Below are 27248 nucleotides of genomic sequence, written 5' to 3'. Positions count from 1 at the left end.
CTTCCCTCTTATCCCATGGTTACTTAGTTTGAGCCTTTGGTGAGGGACTTTGTCAAGGCTCTCAGAAAACCCAAATATGCTATATTGACTCGATCACCCTTATTCCAATGCTTGTTGACTCTCTGAGAATTCAGACAAATTGGTGATGCATGACTTCCTTCTACACAAGCTGTGTTGACTCTTCCGCCACAAATTGTTTACCTGTGTGTCCGATCATTCTCTTCTTTACTATAAGTCTGTCAGTTTGCCTGGCACTGACACTTGGCTCACTGGCCTGTAATTGCCAGGATCTCCTCTGGAGCTGTTTCTAAAAATCGGCATTGCATTAGCTACCTTCCAGTCATCTGATACAGAGGCTGATTTCAGTGATAGTTCTGCAATACTACTAACTGTGGTATTTAACCTGTCGTATGGGCATAGATCCCAGAGATCCAGTCCAACTAAAAGAGAGCACTTCTCTCTCACCAACTGTCCCTCAAGAACCATGTTGTGCTTTGTGTCCTCTGAGCAAGACCCATAAGTGGGGATTTGAAAACGTAGGGATTGCATTAGAGTGAGGAAAAGGGCACAGCAACCCCATAGAGATTGACCATAGAGCAAGATTTTTTTTAAGGGGGATGTATCCCATCTGCCAGAGGGGGAGAATGCAAAGAACTTTGGGCAGTCTTTGGGGCCGTTGAAGTTCTGCTGACCCAGTTGAGTTGCTTGAGGAATGATAATTGGTGGGCTGGAGCACCCTGATGCAAGCCGAAAAACTGCCTGCAGACCAGCTTGTGTGAGGGGGAATCGTTTGACGTGTATTGAGGTCAGCGTAAGCACAAAAGCCTGCTTTCCTTGTAGGTTTTCCCCCTAAACAATATGTAATAAGCTGTACTCCCAGGTGTATAGGTCCTCTGGGGGCAGATTCCCAAAGGGACCAACCCTTTTATGCCTTTGAAAAATCTCCCCTCCTCCCTGCACAGACAGCCCCTCAGGCATCAACATAGCTCACTTTGACTAGGTTCTGGTAGCGGTTTTTATTTTGCAGGATGCAGCCCGCTGTGTAAACAGTCCTTGACCTCAGGGTTTCCCTTCTCTTGTTTTTTCCCTCCAAGGTAATGATTGTGGTTGGTGGGCAAGCGCCCAAAGCCATCCGGAGCGTGGAGTGTTACGATTTTGAGGAGGATCGGTGGGAGCAGGTCGCTGAGCTTCCGTCCCGGAGATGCAGAGCAGGTAATTGGAACATGTCCAGTGGCCTTCATGATTTTCCCACTAAATTCCTTAGGGGAGAAAAGTGTAGTCAGCCCCTCTCTGTTCCCAGCCACCAACAGCTCTGCCACCCACTAAGATCCAGGAGAAGGCTTCACTCCACCAAATGGGCACAAAGCCACCTCACTCCCACTACTTCCTCTATGCTATTCCTCCCATCTCCTCTGGCCTGGCTTCACAGTGGGAGCCAATTTTACCTGCTGGCATTCCAGTAAAGAGCTGGGAACAGAGGTCATTCACTGGACTTGCAGCTGGAAAGAGAAGGGATTTTTCCTAGCAGAGGTGAGGTATGTGGGGTTGAAACTTGTTCCTCCTTGGAGATCTATCTGACCCTACCATCCAGCATCCAGAAGTGCCCTCCGGAGCCATACTTTTCTCCCCCGCTGAGGCACCTTGAAATTAGCTGGGTCCCATATCCACCTCAGAATTAGCAGGTTTTGTGTGTGACGTGCGTTATTTTCCCTGCAATCTGTACGTTCCCTCTTCATCAGATCTGATGGTCGTATAGAACAAGTAAATGCTTAACATTTGCAAATGTCCTATTCATCCCTTCTCTGTTACAAACACCAACAAAGCCATCTGATGGCCCCTCTTTTCCAAGCTACCTGTAGCTGTGGTCTGATCTCTAAACCTAACTCGGAGACTTAACTCTCTCTCCCCTTCTAACAGGTGTGGTGTTTATGGCAGGCAACGTTTATGCGGTCGGGGGGTTTAACGGCTCTCTGAGAGTGCGAACTGTAGACGTGTATGACGGCGTGAAGGATCAGTGGACGTCAATTGCCAGCATGCAGGAACGACGAAGCACTTTGGGGGCAGCGGTGCTGAATGAACTCCTGTATGCTGTGGGAGGATTTGATGGAAGCACTGGTATGTTCCCGCTACAAAAGCCAGGCAGCCAAATGAAATGGATATTGTACTAGTTCTGTGTTCTCCAGGTCTCTCACAGGGAATGCAGAGCTCTGCTGAAAGTGCTGTCATTGAACGGCAAATTCCCTCGCAGTAGAAAACAGCAGTTAGTTCCGACCAGTTCTCCACACCTACGTTTCTAGCATTGTGTTTTGACATCTTGTGCTTATTATTTTTTTCCCTCTAGAAAGTAAGAATTTATTCAACAAGAATTGACGCTTCAAAGGGAAATGTTTTCATAGCAAACATCTTTGGTTTTTGTAGGGCTCTTGCTATTCACTGACATTCACTTTAAGTGACCATCCACAGGAACAGCAAAAATCCTGATTTGCTAGTAGATCTGGTTACCGAAGATGGGATTGGAAATGATGGAGATATTTTAAAGTGCTTGTTTCAGAGGCAGCTCACTGTTGGAAAGTATTGGTATTATTGTCAGGGTCTTTTTTTAGCCATGAAATAATAGTTACATTCGCTTTGCAGTTGTGCTTGAATGGTTCCAACTAGAGCTGAGCAAATAGTTCATTTCTAAAAACTCTGCCTCTTTCCTGAATGCCTTAATTGTTCTGAAATTCTGCCCACCATGATCTCTGCAAACATTTCTTGAGCTGTAGTTTGCAGGTGAGCTGTTAAAATAATTGCATTTATACTGAAATTTTCAACTGTGTTGGTTAATTTGGTTTTGCCAGCGGTCATATGGTCTTGTTTTCTTTCTGGATTGGGTTAGATTAAAACTTCTCTCTTAGAATCAGTTTTCTGGTGTAAATACTCCTGATTAGCTTTCTGTAACTATTCTCTAGTATACACTAAAAATTTCCTTTTTAGGTAAATGTTCTTTCCAGTAAACTGTTCACTTGGAACATACATGGAAAGTGATCACAGAATGCAGCACAAATGCAGTCAGAGCAGCCTTATTTAAGAATTTGAATGAACATTAATACAAAAATGTTCTGAAGTATTTGGCCAGCTCTAGTTCAAACCCCAGATTGACCATAGTTTCGTACTGTTTTAAATGGAGATGGATAAACTGGTTTGGATTAAACAAAAGCCTTCTCTGAACTTGTCAAGGTGAAATACTTGCTTGTCACTTCTCCCACACCCTTCCTTGTCCTTCTATTTTGCACACTTCAGTGCTTCCAGGTTCTGCCCAAGACTGGAAGGGGAAGTGCTGAAGCTGCTGCAGGAGACTGCTTTTGCTGTATTTCCAGCTGTATTTCTGAGACCTGTGCACTTCAGAAAGTTCAGATAAGCATCCAGATTTTGGGTGTTTATGCAAAACTAACTGCCCTTTCCGAAGGGCTTGTCTACACAGGCGAGTTTTACCAGTTATATTGGCATAGTTACTATAATACAGTTATATTGGTGGAACTCCCTGTGTGGACACTTATTCTGGAATAAGAGAGGCTTTTTAAACCCTTGCCAAAGTAACACAAGCCAAGCCAAACCAAAAACCCAGCACTCTTGTACTGGAATAAGAATGCCCGCCTGGCTGTTATCCCGGTGTAAGCATAGTGGTTTCAGTTCACACTTAGCTTGTGCTGGTATAACTTTGCAATGTAGACAAGCTGCCAGTTACCTTTACAAACTTGTGATGAGCCAACCTCTGACGGCTTAAAGGGGCAGTTTTTAAAATCTTTGCATTGGACTGATTTGAATGCTGCTTGAAAGGACATTCGCTGTTGGACTGTTCCAGCTGAAGAGCTCGAGATCTAGGCCCCAGATCCAGTCTCTTATTCCAGCACATTAACAGTGGTGCAGCCCTGGACAGGGAGTCCTCTGGTAAGGCTCAATAGCAATCTTCCTGGCTGCAGAAGGAGCAGCACTGATGGGCCAGTACCAACCTGCTTTTCCTTGCCTAGCTGGGAAATGGCCACGCAACTGCCATGGGGGCGGGAAAGGAATTGAGAACCTTGGGAAACTTTAGTCCAGGTCACAGGGGAGATGCGTCTCCTAAGGGGGAGAACAGTACAATGCTAATCTTTTTAATTAGAAAACCTCTGTATCCCCTTTTTAACTAGGTCTGGCATCAGTAGAAGCCTATAGCTATAAAACCAATGAGTGGTTTTTTGTGGCTCCTATGAACACAAGAAGAAGCAGTGTTGGAGTTGGAGTTGTGGAGGGTAAGAATAATAGCAGCCCTTTCAGTCACTTGAATACTACTATTTAACACGAAAACACAAATGGTTAAAGTCTGAGTTCCTGCAGCGAAGGGGCAGGGGCTGTTCTCCAAGCAATCCCTGAGGTAACCTGTTGCCAGATGAGCACAGGAACAAGCCAGGCCAGTTTCTAAAAGCTGCATTCTAGATGTTTGTTCAATGATAAAGATTTTTTTTTTAAATGTGACTAAATTGCTGCAACTTTGAATAGTCTCTCTATTGCATGTCTTGCCATCCACGCTACATGGCACGGGATCTTGATACTGATGCTGGCCCAACCGCAGCTGGACACCTCTCCTGCTTTGCGTGGGGCATTCTTAGTTTTTTGCTGGGACAATAACGTTGTCTGAGACATTTCTGGTCCGTGAAACAAGGCACCGTGAGGGTTTCTCTGTTGTGGTCATCAGCAAGTATTGTGATAGACAATGGCAACCGCAAGAAGACGACATTTAAAAATCTGCCCTCCAAAATGAAGACTGAAGCGCAGTTAAAATCCTGGCACCTTAGTTGGGGGGGCGCACTGCCAACAAAACCATAAGATTCTGCAGTTGTGTGCATCGGACTCGCGTGTTGCATTGCCCATCCTGTGTTGTGCGTAAATAGGGAATTTACAGTAACAAATTTCAGTACCATGCCAGCTCGGAGATGGGGCAGGGAAGGATAAAGGGCAGTTGCATTTGTTGAAACAGCCATCAGCATGAACATGTAAGTATGAAAGTCCTGAGATCTGGTGCCAAGTGGGTTGATTTCATTTTACCTTGCTTAGAATCCAGGGGAACAATCACTTCAGAATATGAATTTCTTTCCATTCTGTGGAACTTCATGGCAGTGGTTTTATTATGTAGCCCTAATTGCAGTGGGTTGTAGCTGTCTCCCCTTAGTACAGTATGTAGCGATTGGTTGGTGGAGTTACCCCCAGTATGTTACAAACTCCAGTTCCTGGGTTTGCAAGTGGGCTGGTTTGGCCAGTAATCGGGAATGGATTGGACCTTTTTTTTTTAATGGGAGGTGGAGGAGGAGAGGAACTGAAGTCAGTTTCTCTTTAAGTAGTGATAGAGCGGCTAAAAACTGCTTGTGGATTTTAGTAATAATTTCCTTGATTATTGGCATATTCATATGCTTATGATGTGCTTAGTAAACACTGATACTTATGAAAAGCTAAAGTGGGTCATACTCAGTTCGAGTGCTTAACAGAGATTTAAGAAATACTATGGTAACTTTTCTTTTAAACAAGGCAAACCAAATGCATGTGTAGACCCTCTGGAGCAAAAATAGCCAAGTGTCTTGGAGTTGAACAGTTTTTAAATCATCAGGAACTAATAACAAATTTGACATAGGGCTTAAGCCACTGCCTGGAGTTCAACAATATCCCTAGAGTTCTAGCAACAGAAACTGGATATGATGAAAATTGACGCGGTGCCTACAGTTATTGACAATATCTAATAATTGATGCAGACCAACAAATGTTACCTTGGTAGAGCACAGTCGGCACCAAATTATTTCCTGCTTTGATTTGTTAACCTAAAACACCAGCTGGGTTGACGTAACTGCACAAATAAGTGTATGGAATGTCTAAAGAGACCGTAACAATTACCTGTGCACGTATGGAAGTGTAAGAAACTGATCTTGCTAGTGAAGTGTGATGGGACTGACTTTGACTTCAGCCGGTCTTCACCAGTAGGAAGAAAGGCAGCGTGTCCTCCAGCACCTGAGTGCAGGCAGGCTTATTAGCATTCATATTAGGCGAGGTTGAGACTGGTGCATGGGCCCCCACCACACTTCAGTTGTGCTTAATTTGAGACTCAATTGGTACAAAGGGCTTTTCAGGGCCCCTCTGTAATGGGTGAGCTCAATACCCTGTACTGCTGAGATTAAAATGAAGAGGATAATTAAATGCTTTACATTGCAAATTGGAGAAAGGTGGCAAGGCTTATGGGAGGGTGTTTAAAGTGAAATTAGACAGTATCTATTTATTGAGATGTATAGAACACTAACCAAAAGTTCACGCTCTCGTAAGCCCTCGGCACCTGTGGCACACTCTTAAAAATCCCCATAAATCCCCAGACTCCAGCAGTTACCCGCTGATGATGATACCCAGGAGCAGCATTGGGAAAGATGTGATAATCCCCGCTAACAAAGTCACTACCAGAGTCACCCTCTGGAAGGACACAGGTTTCCAGGGTCCCTTAGTATGAAACAGGATAGAAGGAACAAGCGACTGGTGCTGGTTCTGGTTCTTGTGAACCTCTCACTTGCATGAGTCAGCAGTTGCTCATGTGCATGGTCACATAGTCAGTGGTGCTGTGTGTGTAAGGTCTGTGGTCGGGACCCTGCTGTGTGTGATAACGCTGAGAGAAGGAAAATAACCTGCAGCCTCTTAGAGTTGTAAAGTCGTTAGGGAAAGAAGATGGTGGAAAAGACCAGAGTGATTGTAAAAATGGACAGCAGGAGGGTCACGGAGCAAAGGGGTGAGCAACCCATTTAGGGCCATGTTGTACCTCACAGAATGTAAGTCCTGTAATCCTGTTCACCTCAGGAGGGTTTTGGGCAAAAACTGAGGGTAGAGTTTAATTATTATTTTGTTGACAATGCTGCTCCGGGATGCAGCCTCGCTAGATGCCTGTCTTTTTATTCGTTGGTTGGGGGTCCCAGTCGTACACGTGGCCCCTGGCATGCGTCAGCACAACATGATGCTATACGCTCAGTCCAAAGGAGCAGACAACCTTGAGCTGCAGTGACATCAGCTCACATTGGACTGGCGAGGATTCTTCAAAATAGGGATTTCGTGTTTCTTAACCATTGCCTGTTGTGGTAGAGTAGGTTGTTCCGTGTTTATCGCTTTTATGGCATCTTAAATACTGCACTGTGTTTTCAAACTGGAAGGTGCTATTGAGGTGAATGTAATTTAACTCCTATGTAAGACCACTGTGAGGTAAATATTAGCTCCATTTTATGAAAGCCGAGAAATTGGAATGTTGTTCCCAAGGCAACATAATTGGCCAAATTCATGGTTGCGATAGTGTCCTAAATAGGTGACACTTCCACATAGTTCTGTATGTTACACTAGCTTAGTCTCCCTCTGAATCAGTTAGATTCATGTCCACTTACTAATATGTAGCTTGCAGTATATTGCCTTTACGCATCACCTCTGCATTTGGCTAAGTGAATATAAGAGAGTATACATCAGCATAACGTATGGAACAGACAGAAAATCTAGCAACTGAATGGGAGGATGTAAGGTTAAAGCAGGTGAAAACCTGCTTTAAATGGACTCCTTCTCCTGGGTTCCTGGGTGTATCAGCTGCAGCAGTTTAGAGTCCCTTACACATCATGAAGTGGCTGTTAGTAGAGCTGAGGGTCTGATTGTGTTTTCACACTACCTCTGAATCTGGTGCAGTGAATCACTTGGTAGAACTGGATTAGAACTCAGGCCTTCTGGGATCCCATCCTCCTGCATTTCCCTGCGGAGACCGTGTTAATCTTAGCCACTTAAAAATGGGCACATCAATGGTAAATATGCTCTACCTTGTGTATTAGAGTGCCCCCCCCCCCCGAGACCTATCCAATGGCACCCCAGTCTCAATTGGTTTGTCTACAAACTTACGGTAGTCTACAAATGATTGATGATGTACCCTATTATCCTCGGATATTGAATGCACCCATTTCTTTCTGATTAGTCTGTGCCGTGTGTGTTTCTTGCAGGTAAGCTGTATGCTGTGGGGGGTTATGATGGAGCATCACGTCAGTGCCTTAGTACCGTAGAGCAGTATAATCCGGCTACAAACGAATGGACCTATGTTGCTGATATGAGCACTCGGCGCAGTGGTGCAGGTATCGATTCTGAGACACCTTTAAATAAATCTGTTCCCCGCTTCTCGGAAGCATTTAATTCACATACATCCGGCTTTTATTTCCGGTCACTGCATGGTGAGGAAGTGAAGAAGGTGTGTTATAGGGCTGCTAGTTCTGACTCTGAGAAATGGCATCACGTCTATTGTCTCTGAGTAGCTTCCATATCAAACTTGCCTTGTCCGTATGGTAAAAAGACAGCTTTTCTAATGGCCAGCCCTGGGACCAGAAAGCCAGGCTCTGACTGCACCTTCCACCACTTCATTTCTTGTCCGGTGGGCTTCCTCTTGATTTCCATAGGTCACTGTATAGTAAGTGTTTCATAGATCAAAATTCACCTGCAGCGAGTGACCTAAAAACCAAGTTAAAGCAATTTATTCCAGCTTAACGAGTGCTCCATCTTAACCCAGTTTTTAATGAGTGGACAGGCCAGAGGATTGTAGAAGACAGGGAACAAGGGATTTGTTTCCATTCTTGACTGTTACTAAATTTCTCAGTGCCTTTTCCTAGTCTGTTGGAATGGGGATAACAATACTGAGCCACAGTGCGTAAGTAATTTGTATCCCTGGATGAAAGTTGCTATAGAAGTTTTATCATTATAGTGTAACACGTGCAGTGGAAACTCACTTTTGCTGATTGTGAACATAGTGAAATAGTGTTTAATAAGGTGCAGTTCCCACCCTGCTCCTAGCACTGCAAATACACACTGACTAGGGCCCCAAATCAATGCTTTCCTAGGGGCTTGCCTTTATAACTAGCTGAAATAATAGCGCATAAGCCTCAGTAAGAATTTTCTCCTTGACTGGTTGTAGCACTCTTCTCTGCAGGACCTCTCTCTGCCCCTGCCTCTAATTACCTCTGTCTCTGATATGCCAACCCTTTAATGCTCCTAGGTTGGAGTTAATGGGGCCCACCTGGTCTGACATCAGGGGGAGTCAGCAAAAGAGCTTTACACCTCTATGCAGGGCCATTGAACCTGCCCCACCCTGTCTTACAGGGGAATAGAATGAATATCCCACAGCGTCAGTCCATGGCAACGTGCATAGCAATTCTGGTTATAATGAATCTCTGCTTTTGGTGAAGTTTCCTTATTAAACTGACTGTGCTGGGAGTCCTGCTTTACACGTACTTCTAATAGGAAACGCAGAGGAAAGAATACAGTCTCTAATATTCTGAACATGCTCTCAATTTCCTGCTGAATACTGTTCATTTTCTTTTCCTCAACTGGATATGAGGGTGCAGCAAATTACGGCAGTTACCAAAACAGGCAGTGAATTTTCCTCTTCTCAGGGGAAAATGCCAGTAATGGAATTCACTACTTAGAGCAATAAAAAGTGACTATCGGTATAACACTACTCCAATAAATAAAACATTCAGTGCCTCCAGCATCGTTGGCTCAATGCTGCCATCTAGTGTTATTTGGGAAACAAGTTCTCCTGTATACCGGATAGGTGCAGTTTAATTTGGATTGCTAGCTTCAGGCCCTATACAGACTAAAAAATACATGTATTCTGGCAGTGCATCGGCAGGCCTCTTTCTGTGTACGAGGTCAACAGTAAAGAATCCCATTCATTCCTGGAAGGGATGTCCTCTCTCTGGATCTGACATACCCTGCATTGATGCAGATGGAAGCCTACAGGCATTGCAGGTGCAGAGGCATTTTTAGGCTGGCTGGGACATTTCTAACTTTATTTTTCCTCAAAGAAGCTGGTTAGATTATTAAACGTTTGGTTGCACTTAATATCTAAAAAATGATTCAGAAAGGGTTGCAATTCCAGTGTGAATATTCCCAAGTGTAACACGTGTTTTCTCATTAGTTACGATTCTGCCCATTTCCCACTGTCTCCCAATAATCACAGGATCAGAACACACACACTGGGCCAAATCCAGAGTTACTCCCCTGAACCTGGAATTTGGCATAATATTGCTGATAGGTTTGTTTCTCTGGCGAGCAAAAGTTGAATACAGTATGTAATAGAGAGTTGCCATGGGCTAGGGCAGTTTTGTTTGGCTGCTGACATCTATCTGTGTTGCTTTCTTCTGACTCAGCTGGAGGTGGTCCAAACCATCCCAGGTGTGTAGTAGGGATTGGGGCATACATGTGAATGAGGCCCACTTGGCTAATACTGAGGTCTGATAGGATAGAAATGATGTTGGTAGGTCAGGGGCAGCACAGCTACCACCTCTGTAGGTGGTTGTTTCTGCCTTTTGTTACTCACGTTCAGTCTGGTTAATTTCTCTCCTGCTGTTAGCTTTTTTTCCCATCAGTTATTGCAGCACATCCTAAATCTGGTGCCTGACCCATATCCCTAGTGCATCTATGGGATATGGGTCAGGCACCTAACTGAGCAAGGTGTGGAGGGTGAAATACAAGAACACAATTAAAAACCAGCGGGTCCCTTGTTTAAGGTGGGGGCTGCAGCTTCGTTCCGTTGGAAACTGCTGCTGGCGGAGGGGCACGTTACAGCCCTGCTCTAGGATCTGAACTTGCTGCTGATTGGTTTTCAGTGCATTAAGACTAGGATGTTTTGATGTGTTATACCATGGGACCTGCTTGCCTAAAACCGCTCCTCTCCCCGTGTCGCTGTACTGCAGTTGCTAGTCACTGGAGGCACTTGAGCTTGGCTTAAAAGAGAGGGTTTGGCTAGCAGGGAGCTCCCTGGGGGCATTTGACTTTCGAACTCCTTCCCTTGCCCCAAACAACCTGAATGTGTTGCCCCTCCCCCCCGTGCCCTAGAGGTCGAGATGGGGCGGTGGAGCCTCTGGCTAGTGCATTTCGGAGCCGTCTGTGTTTTATTAACATTCTGGCTGGTTCATTTGACTGGTCTTGACACTGCTGCTGAGAGTAAGTTGCTGGATGTGCTAATTCACATGGATTGTCAAAGGCACCTAAAACAGTGGCTCCCGGCCTCCGTCTGTGGCCACTGGTACAGTGCATATAGCTGGCTGATCACGTGAGGCTGGCTCACCTGCTTCCCTTACAGGGGTCAAGGCCAGAGAGCCTGCGAACGTAGTGGCAGACAAGGAGGAGCCAGCTTAGTTGTCTCTATTCAGGGCAGCTGCAGCGATGTTCAGGTTAAAAGAGGAGCCATGAGCTGGACTGGAGCCACCAAATCACCAGCCAGGGCAGAGGCGGTGCTAGCCCATTGGGACTATTTTCGGGGGTCGCCCTACACAACACACTGGCTCTGGTTCGGGGGAGAAGAGAATGAAGCATCCAGGCAGTATGCACGGGAGGAAGAGGGAGAGAAGAGGTTTCAGTAGCTGGGGCATCGTGACCAGAGGAAAAGGGAGAAGGGAACCAAGTACAGAACGGTCAGTGCAAAGGAGGTGGAGGAAACCAGCAGACAGAGCAGCTGGGGGGACAGAACAGCTGGGGCAGAGGGGAAGAAATGAAGAGCAAAATATAGACCATGTGATTAACCTGCATTTCAAAAAGGCAAATGCACATGAGGGCGAGAGCTAAATATGCAGTAAATACCTTCCCACCGTGACTGCTCGTATACAGAACTGTTGTGGCTGCAGTCATGCTGTTCCACAATCACGAATGGGAAGGGAGGTGTCCAGGAGACAGACACCCTCTCGCGCTCTTTCTCAACGTGTGATCTGCATTATGGACACGACTAACCCAGCACACTAGACAGCCCTATTAAGTTTGCGGTGCTAAGGATGTGAAATGTCTGTCCTGTCCGGGTCTGGCTAATTCTCTTCTCTGCTTGGCAGGCGTCGGTGTTCTCAGTGGACAGCTGTATGCTACTGGAGGGCACGATGGTCCCTTGGTGAGGAAGAGTGTGGAAGTTTATGATCCAGGAACAAATACCTGGAAACAAGTTGCAGACATGAACATGTGTAGAAGAAATGCAGGTAACCACTGTTTGTGTTCTGCCTGTATCTTCATTTGTTTCTTCGGTCATGGGAGTGTATTTAATGGTACTGCGTGAACACTGTTAAAATGCAAGACTTTGGATGTACAGGCTCCTGTAATGAAGAAAAGGTGGGGGGTGTAGTCGGATATAGTATCTAGAGTTTAACTGTGTGTCCGTTTTATTCGTAGGTGTGTGTGCTGTGAATGGGCTACTCTATGTGGTTGGAGGAGATGATGGTTCTTGCAATTTGGCCTCTGTAGAGTATTATAATCCTGTCACTGATAAATGGACATTACTGCCAACGAATATGAGCACTGGAAGAAGTTATGCAGGTAAATAGTCAGGGGAAGAGGTGGGAACAGAACTCGGGACGTGCCAGCTCCCACATATGTGCCCAGCTGCTCCTACCAGGTCAAGGAGTGTCTATTCCTTAACCTGAGGACTGTGCCTCTTGGCCGCTTGGTCTTTTCATTTGATGCCCCACAGGGCTTCCATTGGAGAGGATCTCTTCACAGAATTGGGGATGCCGACTTTCTTTGCACGCCCTAGCTGGTGGTCTTAGGCTTTGCAGCATGTGCTTGTTGCAGCACAACCCAGCAGTTGCGCCGAAGCTTACGTGAGGTCTGTTTGTCCGTTCTCTCAATAGGTGTGGCTGTGATTCATAAACCATTGTGACACCTACTCCAGCTAATGCAAGGAGCAGCAGTGAAGTGAATCTCAGTGGGTGTTCTCGAGGAGATGCCTGACACCTGATTAAATCCAACTTATTGCTGTTGAACTCCTAGTGTGGCAAGTGCTGCCTTAAGAACTTCCCTTTCCGTGGATAGTGCAGCAACGTGCCAATTCCAAGGTGTTGCTTGTTGTCCTTGGTGCAATCAATTCTCTCTGAACAGCCGGTTTCCTGGGATAAACATTGTGCTTAAACTGATACCGGAGAGACTGAATTTCATGTGTGAAACAAAATGCTACTGTAGGGCATGTGAGTAAAAACCAATATACTGAATGTCTTCACTACTGATACTTTGTACACACCTTGAGTTAAGCTATTTACTCACTGCTCCTGGAACTTACTACTGACAGTGGAATCTTCTAACCACCAATCATCAGAAATATACTGGATCAGGGTGCTGGCTTGTGTTTGACGCTGTCTCAGTCACATGTGTATATGTCACTGGACAACTGTATGTATCCCTAGCACACTTAGGATATGATTGGAGATGTACTTTCGATGATTGTTTTGCTAGTCACATAGCTGCTTTTAAATACAGGATAGGATGTGCTGGGCAGCGGCTTGCCCAGAGAAAGGTGAATACCCCACCACCCATAGGTTGTTAATCCCACAGAAACATGCTGCTCTGGAGGGGCTTATTGCTCCCATAAAACATGTACTGTTCGAACTAAAAATCGAGGAAGAAAGTCATACCTCTGTGTCCTGCATTTCAAGGCCATTTTGGAACAGAGCATTTAAACATAAAGGTGTGTCTTACTGAGTCACTGACAGGTCTCGCCTGTATCCAGCCAAATAATCCTCCCCGCCCCCCAAGAAGTGATTAAAGACCAAGATAAAATGCCTACAGTGTCTTAACGCTTCCAGAAGAGGGAAATCGTATTCTTCAGTGTCATTGTTCTCGTTTTTAAAGTGTTTTCTGTGTTAAATACTTTCTTCCATCCATACCAAGTAGTTAGCAGGAGCCTTTATAAGATCCTTCCAAAAAGGGATTTTAAACAGTGAAAGCTGGGCTCTGCTGTGACTTTTAATAATCTCACTTGTACCAAAGTCCTGCTAGTTTGTTTTCCCTTTGAAAGGATGGAGTCAGCTTGCAAATTGTATGTGTGACTCCCAGCATACCCTGCTGCTGGGAATCATGACACACTTCTGAGTATCTGCTGTAGTTCAAAGTAACACCAAAGGGTCCTGAAAGATGTTTGGGGGGCAGGGAGAGGGGAATAAAAGGTTTCCTCTGAGTTTTTTCCCCCCACATCTCACATAACTGTGCGTTCTACAAGGACTTTTGGTAGAGTCAGTTTCACTGTTTTCCCTTAGAGCCAGTCAGAACTTTCCTATACAGGGAAATAGACCTGCAGAATTACAGCGGTATTAATATTCTGGCATAGCTATAACGGTATAGCTCCCAAAGTAGACTGAGACTTGAAGGTCAGCAGGGACCATCATGATCATCTAGTCTGACCTGCACATTGCAGGCCGCAGAACCTCACCCATCCATTGACTGTATTCCAGAATAAAAGTGACTTTTCCTAGTGTAGCTTATATTGCTTCGGAGGCGGGTTAAGCTTACTGAAGAAGTTACTTGCATTACAATATTCTCTTTGGGAGTTATACCACTACAGCTCTGTCGGAATATTTATACCGTTCTAATTCTGCTGGTCAGTTTTCCCAAGTAGACAAGCCTTCAATATCTCCTTGCTCAAAAAGCTTTCAGTATCTCCCTTGCCCTTAGAAACATCAACATGGGAGTAGAAAAACCCTTTAAAATGGTTTTTAAAGAATATAAAAATAAGTCATGATGTGCTGATTTTAAAGGGCGATTGATCAGGAAGGGGAATATTTTAAAATGCAGGGCTTGTCTACATGGCAAACTGGAGTATAAATCTACACTGCATTAGTTTGCCATGCGCTAACGGGCTGTGACAACAAAGTGCACTAAGGAACTTCTAGCGCATGGGAGCAGGGTCCATGTGCCCAGCAGGCTGGTGCACTGTAGATTTACACCCTGTCTTGTTGTGCAATAAGTCTCCATGTAGACAAGCCCAAGTAGACTTCAAAAATGCACGGTGATAGTGTCCCTTTAACCTGGATGCCTGTGGCTCAGCCCCATTGACTTCAGTGGGAGCACTGCACAGGGCATCTGAGCGGGGCATTTGATCCTCTCTGGGGAATGTTCAGTAGCATCCACTCATTCTGTGTTGAAAAGCTAAAGGTGAACTGCCCACTGGAATGACAGTATTGATATTAGAGAGACAAGGTGGGCGAGGTAATACCATTTATTGGACCAACTTCTGTTGGTGAGAGAGACCAGCTTTTGAGCCTCACGGAGCTCTTCAGCTCCGGGAAAGGTACTCGGAGTGTCAGAGCCGTCAGCGAGGTGGAGCAGATGGTTTAGCATCAGTAGTTAGCACATCATCCCAACCGCTACAACTACACTGCATACAATATTGATATTGGCAGCTGGGGGGTTGTGGGTCGGGTGAGGGGGTTCTGGAAATAAGTCAAGCAAGCAGAGCCTCCCATAAACCCTCCTCCACCCCTCACTCCATGCTCCACAATCTGTATATCCGAACGAAATCAGTGAAATTAGTAAAAATAATGGCTCTGCCAGCTGATGCTTTACTGTTGTGTTGGCTCCATAACTTGCTTGCCAGGAGTCTGATGTAAAGGCCGTTGAAATTGATGGGAGTCTTTCCATGGACTTCAGCGGGCTTTGGCTCAGGCCCTAAGAGGCATCCTCACCCCTGACAAATGAGATCCTGTCACACGTCACCGAGCCACCAGCATTCATCCCTAAATAGCTACTCACCAGCCGTTACACGTCAGCTCTGGGTTGTCTGTCCAATACTACGTAAGATGAAGTAATTCTTAAATTAATTCCATAGCCCATGGCAGTGCATTTTTGAGTAGTTCCAGAACATCTCACATGGGGTTATAATGCACAAGATGAAAGGTTGAACCTCTTTAACTACGGAATTGGTGCACTCATCTTTTGGGACAGTGGGTTTTGGTGTCTTATTGCTATTCGAAAATGGCATTTACACATACACGTGGCCTAAGGAAAACCACTAGCCCCATGTGCGTACTGGACATGGCTAGGACCCTGATAGTTGGTCCGGGATCACTAATTGTGTTTTTGTCTCCAAAGCTGTTTCTTATCAATAGGAAATGATGCTTCTTTCCTTCCTTCTCTAACGTTGCAGCGTTATGCAAGTCAAGTGACCTCGTTTTTCAGCTATGCAATATCAGCATCTGTAACACATGACAAGCCACTTGTAATATCTCCTAAAAATGCTTTTGAAGTTGTCTTACTGGATGTGTGGTCTGTTTGTATTAATTCTGAGCACCTGAGCCAGATCGTTTCAAATATTGCCTTTTTTAGGACTGAAAATGTTGCTTTAGAGCTAACAAATTTTAATGTAAATATTTTTATAAGATAATTTTTAAGAATTTTTGGATTACTTTTTATTGTCCTTGATGACGTTATGTTCCATTCTGTATCAAATTCTTACACTCTAATGCAGTTCTTGCCCGCTGTGATGTGGGTGTGAATTTGAACATTTTCTGCACAAGAAATTTCAGCGTTGTAACTAAGGTGGGATAAATTCTCTTTGCTCTCGTGTTAATTCTAACACATTAAAAGGATACTGCTGGGTTCAACATTATGAATTTAAAATGATTTCATTACTTCAGTTGCGAAGAACAACATCGTAGATTATTAGATTTAAAAAAAAAATCAATTTTAAATGGCTAATTCAACTTTCTCCTTTTCTGCTGTGGATTTAATCTTTGCTGTTCACTCAGCTCAGACAAGGAAACCAGGCTGACTCTAGTCAGTTTCATTTTCAGTCTCTTTCCTATGAACTGAATGCTGCAGTTGGTTGGGTTGTAATGTAGTGAGATGTGTTTGAGCCCAAACCTAATTATGAAAGCAAATCTGATAACTGCAGGAGGTTTTGCAAGGCCCTTTTTATTTCTTTCCAAGCTGAGCACTGATCCCTTTGCAGGGTCAGGGCCTTAGGCCTGGTCTACACCTAAAACTTAGGTCGACCTAGCTGTGTTGCTCAGAGGTGTGAAAAATTCATACCCCTGAGGAATGTAGTTAAGCCATCCTAACCCCTGATGTGGACATCGCTAGGTCAGTGGAAGAATTCTTCGGTCAACCTAGCTAGCTACTGCCTCTCAAGGGGGTGGATTTACTACAGCGACGGAAAGCTTGTAGCTGTGCCACTAAAATGTTTGTAGTTTAGAGGTACCCTTGGATTCCCTAAGGGTGGCTTGTTGGGGCCCCAGTGAGTGAGGAAGCTTTCTTCAGATCTAGGATGTATACAGAGTCTGACTGCTTTTCCTGCAGACAAACGCCTGTCAAGAAGTTTATGTGCAAATGCAAAGTCACTTCCAACATAATTGGTTGCCTCAAGTCTTTTGGTTGTTTTTTAAAGTGAGTTTTGAATCAGCGCCACATTTTCTATTTGGGACCAATAGGTAATTTGGGGTGATCAAAACCAATTTTCTGTTTATTTTATCTAGATCCTTTTTCTATATATAGCGGTAAAGCTCTGTAATTACCATAAAGACATGTGGCAACGTTGCGTGGCAACTCAATGAAAGCTGACTACTGTTCTCTTGTTTGTGCTATTTGAAGACCAAGGTAAACCATTCAGCAATTTGTGGTGCCTACTGATCAAACAGGAGCAATGGCTCAACAGCCCACTCCATTTTGTGGTTTAAAACTTTGGGGGGATTCCTATCTAATGTCAGGGCTCTTACACCGTTGATTTTAACAGACACACACAAAATGGGATGGGTGTATAAATAATATCCATGTTAGGATAATCTATTGCTCCAAACTACAGTGTTTGGGAATATATTATGTGTTATAGTGTGGAAGTAAGTGAAACGAATTCATTAATCTTTTCTATTCTTATCTTTGATTATGAGATTATAAATTATTTTATGTCCCTCTGCAGTGGCAAAAAGGAAATGTTAAGGTTTAATTTGTATGTTTTAGGTGTAAAATAATTTTAAAATAATGGAAGAGCGTGAAAGAGTTTACCTGGCTACAGAGTTTTGTTTTTGTAAAACAGACTGTCAGGATAATGGCTGATGCTACGACACAGTCAGCTGGTTGATTCCTTAAACCTGTCTCTTTTTTTTTTTTTTTGGCATAGGTGTCAAGGACCAAATCTCTTGTGAAGTGATTCACTTGACTTATGTCTTGTCCATTTTGGCAAACAACTCAAGAAATGGTTTTCATAGAAACACTTAGAACTTTAACAGGAAATTACATTATAGTTTCCAATACACTTGCTTTCATTTGAATAAAAATTGACTAATGAAATTCCTCCTGGTCAATTTGATTTGTGACATTGAGGCATGGCTGTATTGAGGTGCAGGGATGGGATTTTAATTTTTTTTTAATGCAGTATATACAGGCTCTGATCTCGCAACTTGAGCCGCACAAATGGACTCTTACTACACCTGGAGCCCATTACAGGATTCGGGCCACAGTTTGATATAAATAAACTAAATTGCTGTGGCGACTGACAAGAATCCTGGAAATCGATCGAAGACTCCCATAGAATTCCCTCTGCAGTCCACAGAATTTTTTTTAAAAATCATTTTACGAACATTCTTTTAATTGTTTTACATGGTACATGCGGAAGCATCCTCCACTGAGGAAAATTTTGAAAACATGTAACATGTTCTGAGTGACCTACCTGCTGCTTGCAGCATTGCCACGTTGTCCGTGGTCACTGCAACAGATCTGAAGGCTCTGTGTCTCAAGTTGGTTGGAGTAGAGGTTGCTCTCAGACTCTCCATTGTTATGTCAGTTTACAACAGGGTGAGGGACATGCTCCTTGGGATACATGTGCAGAGCTGCAGGTCACAACCACTCAGGAGAGCTGGCGATGCTGGGAGTGGTTCAGCCGCATCGAGGAAAGGACCCCTTCCTTCATAGGCTCCTGCAGTGATCCTGATTGCACAGGTCGCCCTCTCGCGCTGTGTGCGCTGGTGCTAGGGTTTGGCCTTAACTGCACTGATTGAATCTTAGCCACCCTGTTCAGGTCTTATTTTCAGGCAGAGTTTGAGAATCATCCTAGAGGCACCAACAGTTAAGTAAGTAATAATTGGAGATATACCAATCTCCTAGAACTGGAAGGGACCTTGAAAGGTCATTGAGTCCAGCCCCCTGCCTTCACTAGCAGGACCAATTTTTGCCCCAGATCCCTAAGTGGCCCCCTCAAGGATTGAACTCACAACCCTGGGTTTAGCAGGCCAATGCTCAAACCACTGAGCTATCCCTCCCCTCCTGCCTCTACCGTCCCCTCTTGCCCCTCATAAAAGAAAAATGTTCTTACTGTACTTGCATCACAACCCTTGGGTCATGTGCCTGTCTTGTGATCACGGTGAACACTATAGGGGTTGGTTTCTCTAGGTCATGGTTTTGAAGTACATAGGCAGGGCTGTGTTGAATTTGTTTTTTTTTTTTTAATGCAATTTTCATGGGCTCTCTATGGAGGATACTTCTTCCCATCACCAGTTTCCTTTCCTCCTCTTTAAAGGCCCCAAATCATGGTGACTGGCCTTTCCACTGAGGAGGAATGGCTGAGATTTCCCTTTGAAACCTGTTATTGGGCACTGAGGCTGGCTGGAGGATTTTGTGCAGCATGGAGTGTGCTACCTTTCTCTAGTTCCTGTACCTCTGCATCCCACCTAGCTCCTGTTAGAGTGGGGACAGACGGAGCTAATGCTGACCACCAACCCTGGGGCAGGTCCAGGCAAAAACTCTAGTGACTGAATCAAACACATACTCATTTCTTTTGAATGATGTGTTTTTACTCTGGACTGAGGATTAGACCAAAAAAACACTTAGTGCTTCATAGCCGTTTTCCGTGAGAGAATTTGTGTTTAATATAATCCGCTCCGACTTTAATTTCTCCTGGCTTGTTCCTAGGCATTCTCTTCTTGGCAACTGCTTTGGATATACTTTGCTAGACGTAAGATACCTGTAAATATTGAATGCGTATGTTAATGCAGAACAGAAGCATACCCAAGGACATCCCCAAACTCCACCGTAGTTTTCTGGTAAGGAACTGAGAGTTGTGATTCAACATAATTGAAACAGATCCTTGGATCCTGTGGTAGGCCATAGAGACCTTGGTACATAGACCGCATGCGCGCATATATGCTGTCTGTTCTCTTAATGCTCCCTGTGGGGCTGCAGTGCTGGAAATAGGCACTTCATTGACGTTCTCTAATTAACTCTTACAGTCTGTTGTAGATTTGGCAGAGTAACTCTTTGCTGGAAGCCATTGATGGACACTGCTGTTTAACCAGATGTACCAGTCTGTCCAGAATCAGACCTGTCAGGCTGCAAATGGAGGATGTCGATGCAACATTGCTCTGTGCCAGAGGATAGGAGTGAAGGTAGGATTTTGTGGGGGCGGGTGGGATTGTGACTGTGGTAAAGTTACAGTGATCAGGAAAAGTGTTTTGTCACTTGTCCCTAACCAAGGACCCAATGCTGAGCTCCTTCCTCAAACTAGCCCTCGGTAAAGTCTGGGAGTTTTGCCTGACAAAAGACTAATTAGACTTCAAATTAGGGTTTGACCCCCTGGTACCAAATCCTTGGTGACTCCAGTATTTGAAATATGATGCGACTAGTCAGGAGGGCTTGGGAGTAAAAAGGTGGTTGTAGGTCCTGTTTCTTTTCCTGCCAGAACAAATGTCCTTTTCCCTGTGGGAATGGGAGGGTGAGTAGAGAGAAGACACTGAGCGTTTTAAAGCTGGAGGCAGAGCCCATGCATAGAGCAAACACGCTAGACAATCAGTTGAGTGCAGACAGTTACTCATGAATGATTTCTATTGCGCTAGCACCTAGAAGCCCCAGGCACGGCCCAGGACCCCATTGTGCTAGGTGCTGTACAAAGCTAGGACAGATTTTCACTTAGTTTCAAAATCCATAGGGCGTGTCCATGTTTAAATCAAATTCCTCTGGTGGAGGTGTGTTTAATACCCCTTCCTTCCTTTGACAAGCAAGGGACGGATCCTAGGAATCTAAGCACTGGCTTCAGGATGCACCTAACTCTGCAGACCCTGTTCCAAGGTAAGTGGAAGCTTCTTAGACGCAAGGTGAAGAACTGTGAGGCGCACAGCTGGGCCTTGTTTCCTGTACCCAGTCCTCTCTAGTAATGCTACAGCCTATGGCACGTACCCCTGCTGGGAGTACCGGTATTCCATTCCCAGCTGAAATTGGAGTACACTTTGTAGATCACCCAATAGGAGGTTCCAGCGATAGGGTGAATCGAACCTCTCACAGCAGCTGAGGGATGAGTAAGGTGATTGTTCATAGGTAAAGCACCTGGGAGCGATGTGCTGCCTTATAGTTAAACAGATACTGCTGCAGCCTGCGTGGCGATTGTCAGCACGGGTGGATTTGTGTGAGGTTTTCAATTCATGCTTACACCACCAGAGGTCACCACACATCTAAACAATGGGCAAAATATTCCAGACAGGAAAGCCATTTCCAGGCAGAGCTGGGGGAGCCGGGCAATGCTCAGGTTCCCAGGTGAGTGGCTGCTCTGAGGGTGTCCTTCAGCGGAGATCAGAAGAAATTCCTCTATGGCTTTGCGGTGGTTTTAGCTCCTCTCCCAGTGTGAATCCTGCTTGAGCTGGGGGCTTGAGCTTTGTCCCTCTGTGTAGCAACTAGGTGATATATTGTCCCTTTACATGCAGCGCAGGCGCTGGGCAGTGCAAACACAGGTGCATTCAGTGACGGAACTGTACGATGCATTATGCCCTGGGCACTCAAACAGAATTAATAGACCTGCAATTACCCAGTAAACCACTGTGGATAGGGATGTGTGTTCCTTTACCTTCCTCTACAATTAGTTCCCTTATTCTGAACATGAAGAATTTCCAGCGCCAGAGACAGCCTCCTACGCCCGTCGCGTCAGCACCTTTCTGTGGCAACTTTGCACCTCAGAATTTCACAGTATCTCAGAGGGACTGATAAACCCTTTATGAAGCTGCATCCCACATTAACCTGCTGCACTCTCGTTATTGCTACTGTTTGTACTGTCCTGGCACCCAGAGGGCCCAAATCAGGATCAGAGCCCCATTGGGCTAGGCACTGTACACATCTATAGATAGACATGGTCCTTGCCCCTACGAGCTTACGCTATAGGAAGACAAGCAATATATAAAAGGTAGGGGAGTGGGAAACATATATAGATATAGATATATAATCAATCTCTGATTCCCACTCCCCTACCTTTTATATAGCTATATATAATATGATCTTATACATAAAGTAAATTATGGATTCCCCCCACCCATATGATGAAAATTAAGAATACCTATTTCTTACATAGCATATTTTAGCTGTAGATCTCCAAGCACTTTACAGAGGAGGTTAGTGTCATTATCCCCATTTTTTACAGATAGGGAAGCTGCATAACTGAACGGTGGAACTCACTGCCACAGGATGTGGATGAGGTGAAAAACGTTGCAAAATTCAGAGTGCACATGCATATGGATAACAAGACTATCCAGAGTTATAACAGTAAATGCCACAAAAAAAGCTTGAAAGGGTTTTAAAACTTGATGCTTCAGGGCTTACACCAGTCTCTAACTCAGGGGTGGGCAAACTTTTTGGGCTGAGGGCCACATCTGGGTGGGGAAATTGTCTACAGGGCCGGGGCAGGGGTTGGGGATGCAGGAGGGAATGCGGTAGGAGGGAAAGGGTTGGGGTGCAGGTGGGGTGTGGAGTTCAGGAGGGGGCTCAGGGCAGGGGGTTGGGGTGCAGGTGGATGGAGTGCAGCAGGGAGCTCATGGCAGGGGGTTGGGGTGCAGGAGGGGTGCGGGGTGTACGAGGGGGCTCATGGCAGGGAGTTGGGGTGCAGGGTTCAGCAGGGAGCTCGGGAGGGGTGCAGGGTGCACGAGGGGGCTCATGGCAGGGAGTTGGGGTGTAGGAGGGGTGCGAGGTGCAGGCAGGGGGCTCATGGCAGGGGGCAGGATGCACAAGGGGGCTCATGGCAGGGGTTGGGGTGCAGGAGGGGTGCAGGGTGCACGAGGGGGCTCATGGCAGGGGGTTGGGGTGCAGGAGGGGTGCAGGGTGCACGAGGGGGCTCATGGCAGGGGGTTGGGGCGCAGGAGGGGTGTGAGGTGCACGAAGGGGCTCATGCAGGGGTTGGGGTGCACGAGGGGGCTCATGCAGGGGTTGGGGTGCACGAGGGGGCTCATGCAGGGGTGGGGTGCAGGAGGGGTGCAGGGTGCACGAGGGGGCTCATGGCAGGGGTTGGGGTGCAGGGTGCACGAGGGGGCTCATGGCAGGGGTTGGGGTGCAGGGTGCACGAGGGGGCTCATGGCAGGGGGTTGGGGTGCAGGGTGCACGAGGGGGCTCATGGCAGAGGGTTGGGGTGTAGGAGGGGTGCACGGTGCACGAGGGGGCTCATGGCAGGGGGTTGGGGTGCAGGGTTCACGAGGGGGCTCATGGCGGGGTTGGGGTGTAGGAGGGGTGCGGGGTGCACGAGGGGGCTCATGGCAGGGGTTGGGGTGCGGGATGCACGAGCGGGCTCATGGCAGGGGTTGGGGAGCAGGAGGGGTGTGGGGTGCACGAGGGGGCTCATGGCAGGGGTTGGGGTGCAGGGTTCACGAGGGGGCTCATGGCAGGGGTTGGGGTGTAGGAGGGGTGCGGGGTGCACGAGGGGGCTCATGGCAGGGGTTGGGGTGCAGGAGGGGGCTCATGGCAGGGGGTTGGGGTGCAGGAGGGGTGCGGGGTGCACGAGGGGGCTCATGGCAGGGGTTGGGGGCGAGGTGCACGAGGGGGCTCATGGCAGGGGGTTGGGGTGCAGGAGGGGTGCAGGGTGCATGAGGTGGCTCATGGCAGGGGTTGGGGTGTAGGAGGGGTGCGAGGTGCACGAGGGGGCTCATGGCAGGGGTTGGGGTGAACGAGGGGGCTCATGGCAGGGGTTGGGGTGCACGAGGGGGCTCATGGCAGGGTGCATGAGGTGGCTCATGGCAGGGGTTGGGGTGCAGGAGGGGGCTCATGGCAGGGGGTTGGGGTGCAGGAGGGGTGCGGGGTGCACGAGGGGGCTCATGGCAGGGGTTGGGGTGCGGGGTGCACGAGGGGGCTCATGGCAGGGGGTTGGGGTGCAGGAGGGGTGCAGGGTGCATGAGGTGGCTCATGGCAGGGGTTGGGGTGCAGGAGGGGTGCAGGGTGCACGAGGGGGCTCATGGCAGGGGGTTGGGGTGCAGGAGGGGTGCGCGGTGCACGAGGGGGCTCATGGCAGGGGTTGGGGTGCAGGGTGCACGAGGGGGCTCATGGCAGGGGGTTGGGGTGCAGGAGGGGTGCAGGGTGCACGAGGGGGCTCATGGCAGGGGGGAGGGTTGCAGGGTGCACGAGGGGGCTCATGGCAGGGGGTTGGGGTGCAGGAGGGGTGCAGGGTGCACGAGGGGGCTCATGGCAGGGGGTTGGGGTGCAGGAGGGGTGCAGGGTGCACGAGGGGGCTCATGGCAGGGGGTATGGGAGCAGGAGGGGTGCAGGGTGCACGAGGGGGCTCATGGCAGGGGGGAGGGTTGCAGGGTGCACGAGGGGGCTCATGGCAGGGGGTTGGGATGTAGGAGGGGTGCAGGGTGCACGAGGGGGCTCATGGCAGGGGGTTGGGGTGCAGGAGGGGTGCAGGGTGCACGAGGGGGCTCATGGCAGGGGTTGGGGTGCGGGGTGCACGAGGGGGCTCATGGCAGGGGTTGGGGTGCAGGAGGGGTGCGGGGTGCATGAGGGGGCTCATGGCAGGGGTTGGGGTGCAGGAGGGGTGCAGGGTGCACGAGGGGGCTCATGGCAGGGGTTGGGGTGCGGGGTGCACGAGGGGGCTCATGGCAGGGGTTGGGGTGCACGAGGGGGCTCATGGCAGGGGGTTGGGGTGTAGGAGGGGTGCGGGGTGCACGAGGGGGCTCATGGCAGGGGTTGGGGTGCAGGAGGTGTGAGGTGCAGGCAGGGGGCTTAGGGCAGGGAGTTGGGGGGCTGCCTGTGTGCCATGTCCCTGGCCCCAGGCAGCTCCAGGAAGCACTGCAGCCCCTAGGGGAGGGCGGGGGCTGAGGGCTCCATGTGCTCTGCCCTTGCCGCACCTCCAGGTACCTCCCCCGAAGCTCCCGCTGGCTGTGGTTCCCCATTCCCGGCCAATGGGAGCTGCGGGGGGGGAGGGGGGAGTGCCTGGAGGTAAGGGCAATGCACAGAGCCCTCTGCCCCCCAACCTGAGGGCCGCTTCTGCAGAGCAGCGCGGGGCCCGCAGCGCCACGGGGGGGCAATCCCGTGAGCCGGATCCAAAGCCCTGAGGGGCCGGATCTGTCCCGTGGGCCGTAGTTTGCCCACCCCCTGCTCTAACTAATGGTTATCCGGAGGAGGCCTTCCCAGAGGGAAGATTATTCCATTGGTTTCCACTGAGGGCTTTTGTGCACTGTTTGAATCACCTCTTGCTGGGCATGGATGGAGACGGGCTAGTGGACTAGATGAACCAGGAGCCTGAACTAGTGTGGTGATTCATCTGTTGCTAAACACACAACCCCTAAAATATATAAAAATAAACATTTGTACTGACCTTAGTAAATAAGTAATAAGGTACCTCAGCAGACTGCCCTCAGCCTACCTCTTGAAATGATGGCTAGTTATCTGGGGCCGTCACAGCAGCAGTGGGTTTTGAGAGGTGTTTTGAAGGAGTAGAGGGTATTAGCCTCATGGTAGGGACAGAAAAATCAGGACTCCTTTCTCAACAGTGTAATAGGGGAAATACAGGAGTGGCTGGGAGGGCTTTAGTTGTGGTAGGGCATGAAGGTTAGATGGGACTTGTCGAGGAGGGTGTGGGAGGGTCCTGAAGGTGAGGCTGAGGGGTGAAGGAGAGGGTGGTGGAGGGTCCCGAGGAGAGGCTGAGGGGTGGAGTGGAGCATGGGGGAAAGGTCCTGGAGGCAAGGCTGAGGGGTTGGGGGCAGAGGGTCCTGGAGGTGAGGCTGAGGGGTTGGGAGGGTTCTGAGGTGAGGCTGTGGGGGGAGGTGGGGGGAAGTGATTAGTATCTAGGGGCTTTGGAAGGGATGCAGGGCAATTTTTGGCAGCAGGGAACGGATTTTAGATGAACCTGCTTGTCACCTCGCCCCCCAGTTGTCACCTCTCCATCCCTTTCTCCCTAAGCAACACGTAAAGCACCTTCCCTTTCACAGTGATGAATGTGGAGCTCCCCTTCCTGTGTTCTGGGCTCTGAGAGCACCTGCCTTTTCCTGTGACTAAATGTTTCACGTGCTGGAGCTCTGGCTGTTCTCGGTCATGCAGTCTGACTATTGTGCAACTCTTCGTTTCAATATAAGTGTTTGGGAGACAGCGGCGGCTCCAGGCACCAGCACTCCAAGCACGTGCCTGGGGCGGCAAGCCGCGGGGGCGCCCTGCTGGTCCCCGGGAGGGCGGCAGTCAGGCAGCCTTTGGTGACTTGCCTGCAGGAGGTCCGCTGGTCCCGCGGATTCGGCGGCAATTCGGCGGTGGGTATGCCGAAGCCACAGGACCGGCGGACCTCCTGCAGGCAAGCTGCCGAAGGCTGTCTGACTGCTGTGCTTGGGGTGGCAAAAAAACTAGAGCCACCCCTGTTGGGAGAGACTCTAATTGCCTAGAAATGCACAGTCTGTCACAGCTTTAATAACTTATCTTGGAATCTCCCATTAATGCGTTCTGAATTACTTTTTGGAAGAATATATTTAACACAGGCCATGTTTAAACTGCAGTAAAATAAGAAAAATCAGAAAAGATCCATATTCTGGAAGCACAGACATTTTTGGGGATAAGTTTTCAAGAAGGCACTTCCCTTTTGTGGTCATAATTGGAACCTGCAACAACTGTGCATGTATTTTTCGCGCACTGTTGAGTTGTGATCTCTGGGTATTTGTGTCTATAACCATCTAATTACCTTAATCAAGTGAGCGTGTGATTCTATGGCTATAACTCTCCTCCTGCTGTCTGGGAACCCCTTCGTTAACTCGCATCTAATAGTTGATTAAGGTGCTGTAAGAATAATAATAATGATTAATAATAATACAGGAAGCTTATTTAATGCTTCACATCTGTGGTGGCTGAGATTCATAAACCATTCACATATGAATGCTGCCAGAAGGAAGTGAAAAGAAGTGACCCCTGCTTGGTGTTCTGAGGAAGGTGACTGCCACCGGAGTTCATCTATCTCATTAGTATCAGATTCCTAGCATGACAAATAGACCTTAGAAATGAGAACATCACTCTGGCAATCGTTCTGCGCTGGATGATGCAGCAGTGCGAAAAACCTGTCGGGAGCATGCTCCATGCTAGAATGGGCTGACACCCGGGATGAAAGTAGCCCAGTGTGCTTAGCTCTGATCGTACCAATTGTTGAAGGAAAACCTCTTGGTGTGCCAAGGTCAACGAGTGACACCTTATGTATAGCATGGAGTGTGTTCAAGAGGGGGTGGTCCATGTTACCGCAC

General features: G+C 47.7%; 1 protein-coding gene and 1 long non-coding RNA gene across 10 annotated transcripts in view; both read left to right on the top strand.

Moving 5' to 3' along the window:
• Positions 1-15230, top strand: part of KLHL3 (kelch like family member 3) — a 70192-nt gene extending 54962 nt beyond the window's left edge. For 8 of the 9 annotated variants that reach the window (XM_045028489.1, XM_045028494.1, XM_045028490.1 and 5 more), the window contains 7 exons: positions 1095-1212; positions 1918-2115; positions 4170-4271; positions 8010-8138; positions 11880-12020; positions 12211-12354; positions 12669-15230. In XM_045028489.1, coding sequence (XP_044884424.1) covers positions 1095-1212; positions 1918-2115; positions 4170-4271; positions 8010-8138; positions 11880-12020; positions 12211-12354; positions 12669-12697 — 861 coding nt within the window. In that variant the 3' untranslated portion in view covers positions 12698-15230. The remainder of the gene's footprint in view (positions 1-1094; positions 1213-1917; positions 2116-4169; positions 4272-8009; positions 8139-11879; positions 12021-12210; positions 12355-12668) is intronic. The other variant, XM_045028491.1, reaches the window with a different exon arrangement.
• Positions 15231-18645: 3415 nt separating this feature from the next.
• Positions 18646-20937, top strand: LOC123376405. The gene is made up of 4 exons (XR_006581774.1): positions 18646-18869; positions 19708-19838; positions 20025-20180; positions 20790-20937. It is a non-coding gene; the product is annotated as an uncharacterized LOC123376405 (long non-coding RNA).
• Positions 20938-27248: the final 6311 nt, after the last annotated feature.

Source organism: Mauremys mutica, chromosome 8 (genome assembly GCF_020497125.1).
Source record: "Mauremys mutica isolate MM-2020 ecotype Southern chromosome 8, ASM2049712v1, whole genome shotgun sequence".
In the NCBI taxonomy this organism is placed as follows: Eukaryota; Metazoa; Chordata; order Testudines; family Geoemydidae; genus Mauremys; species Mauremys mutica.
This window is presented reverse-complemented; position numbering and strand designations above follow the sequence as displayed.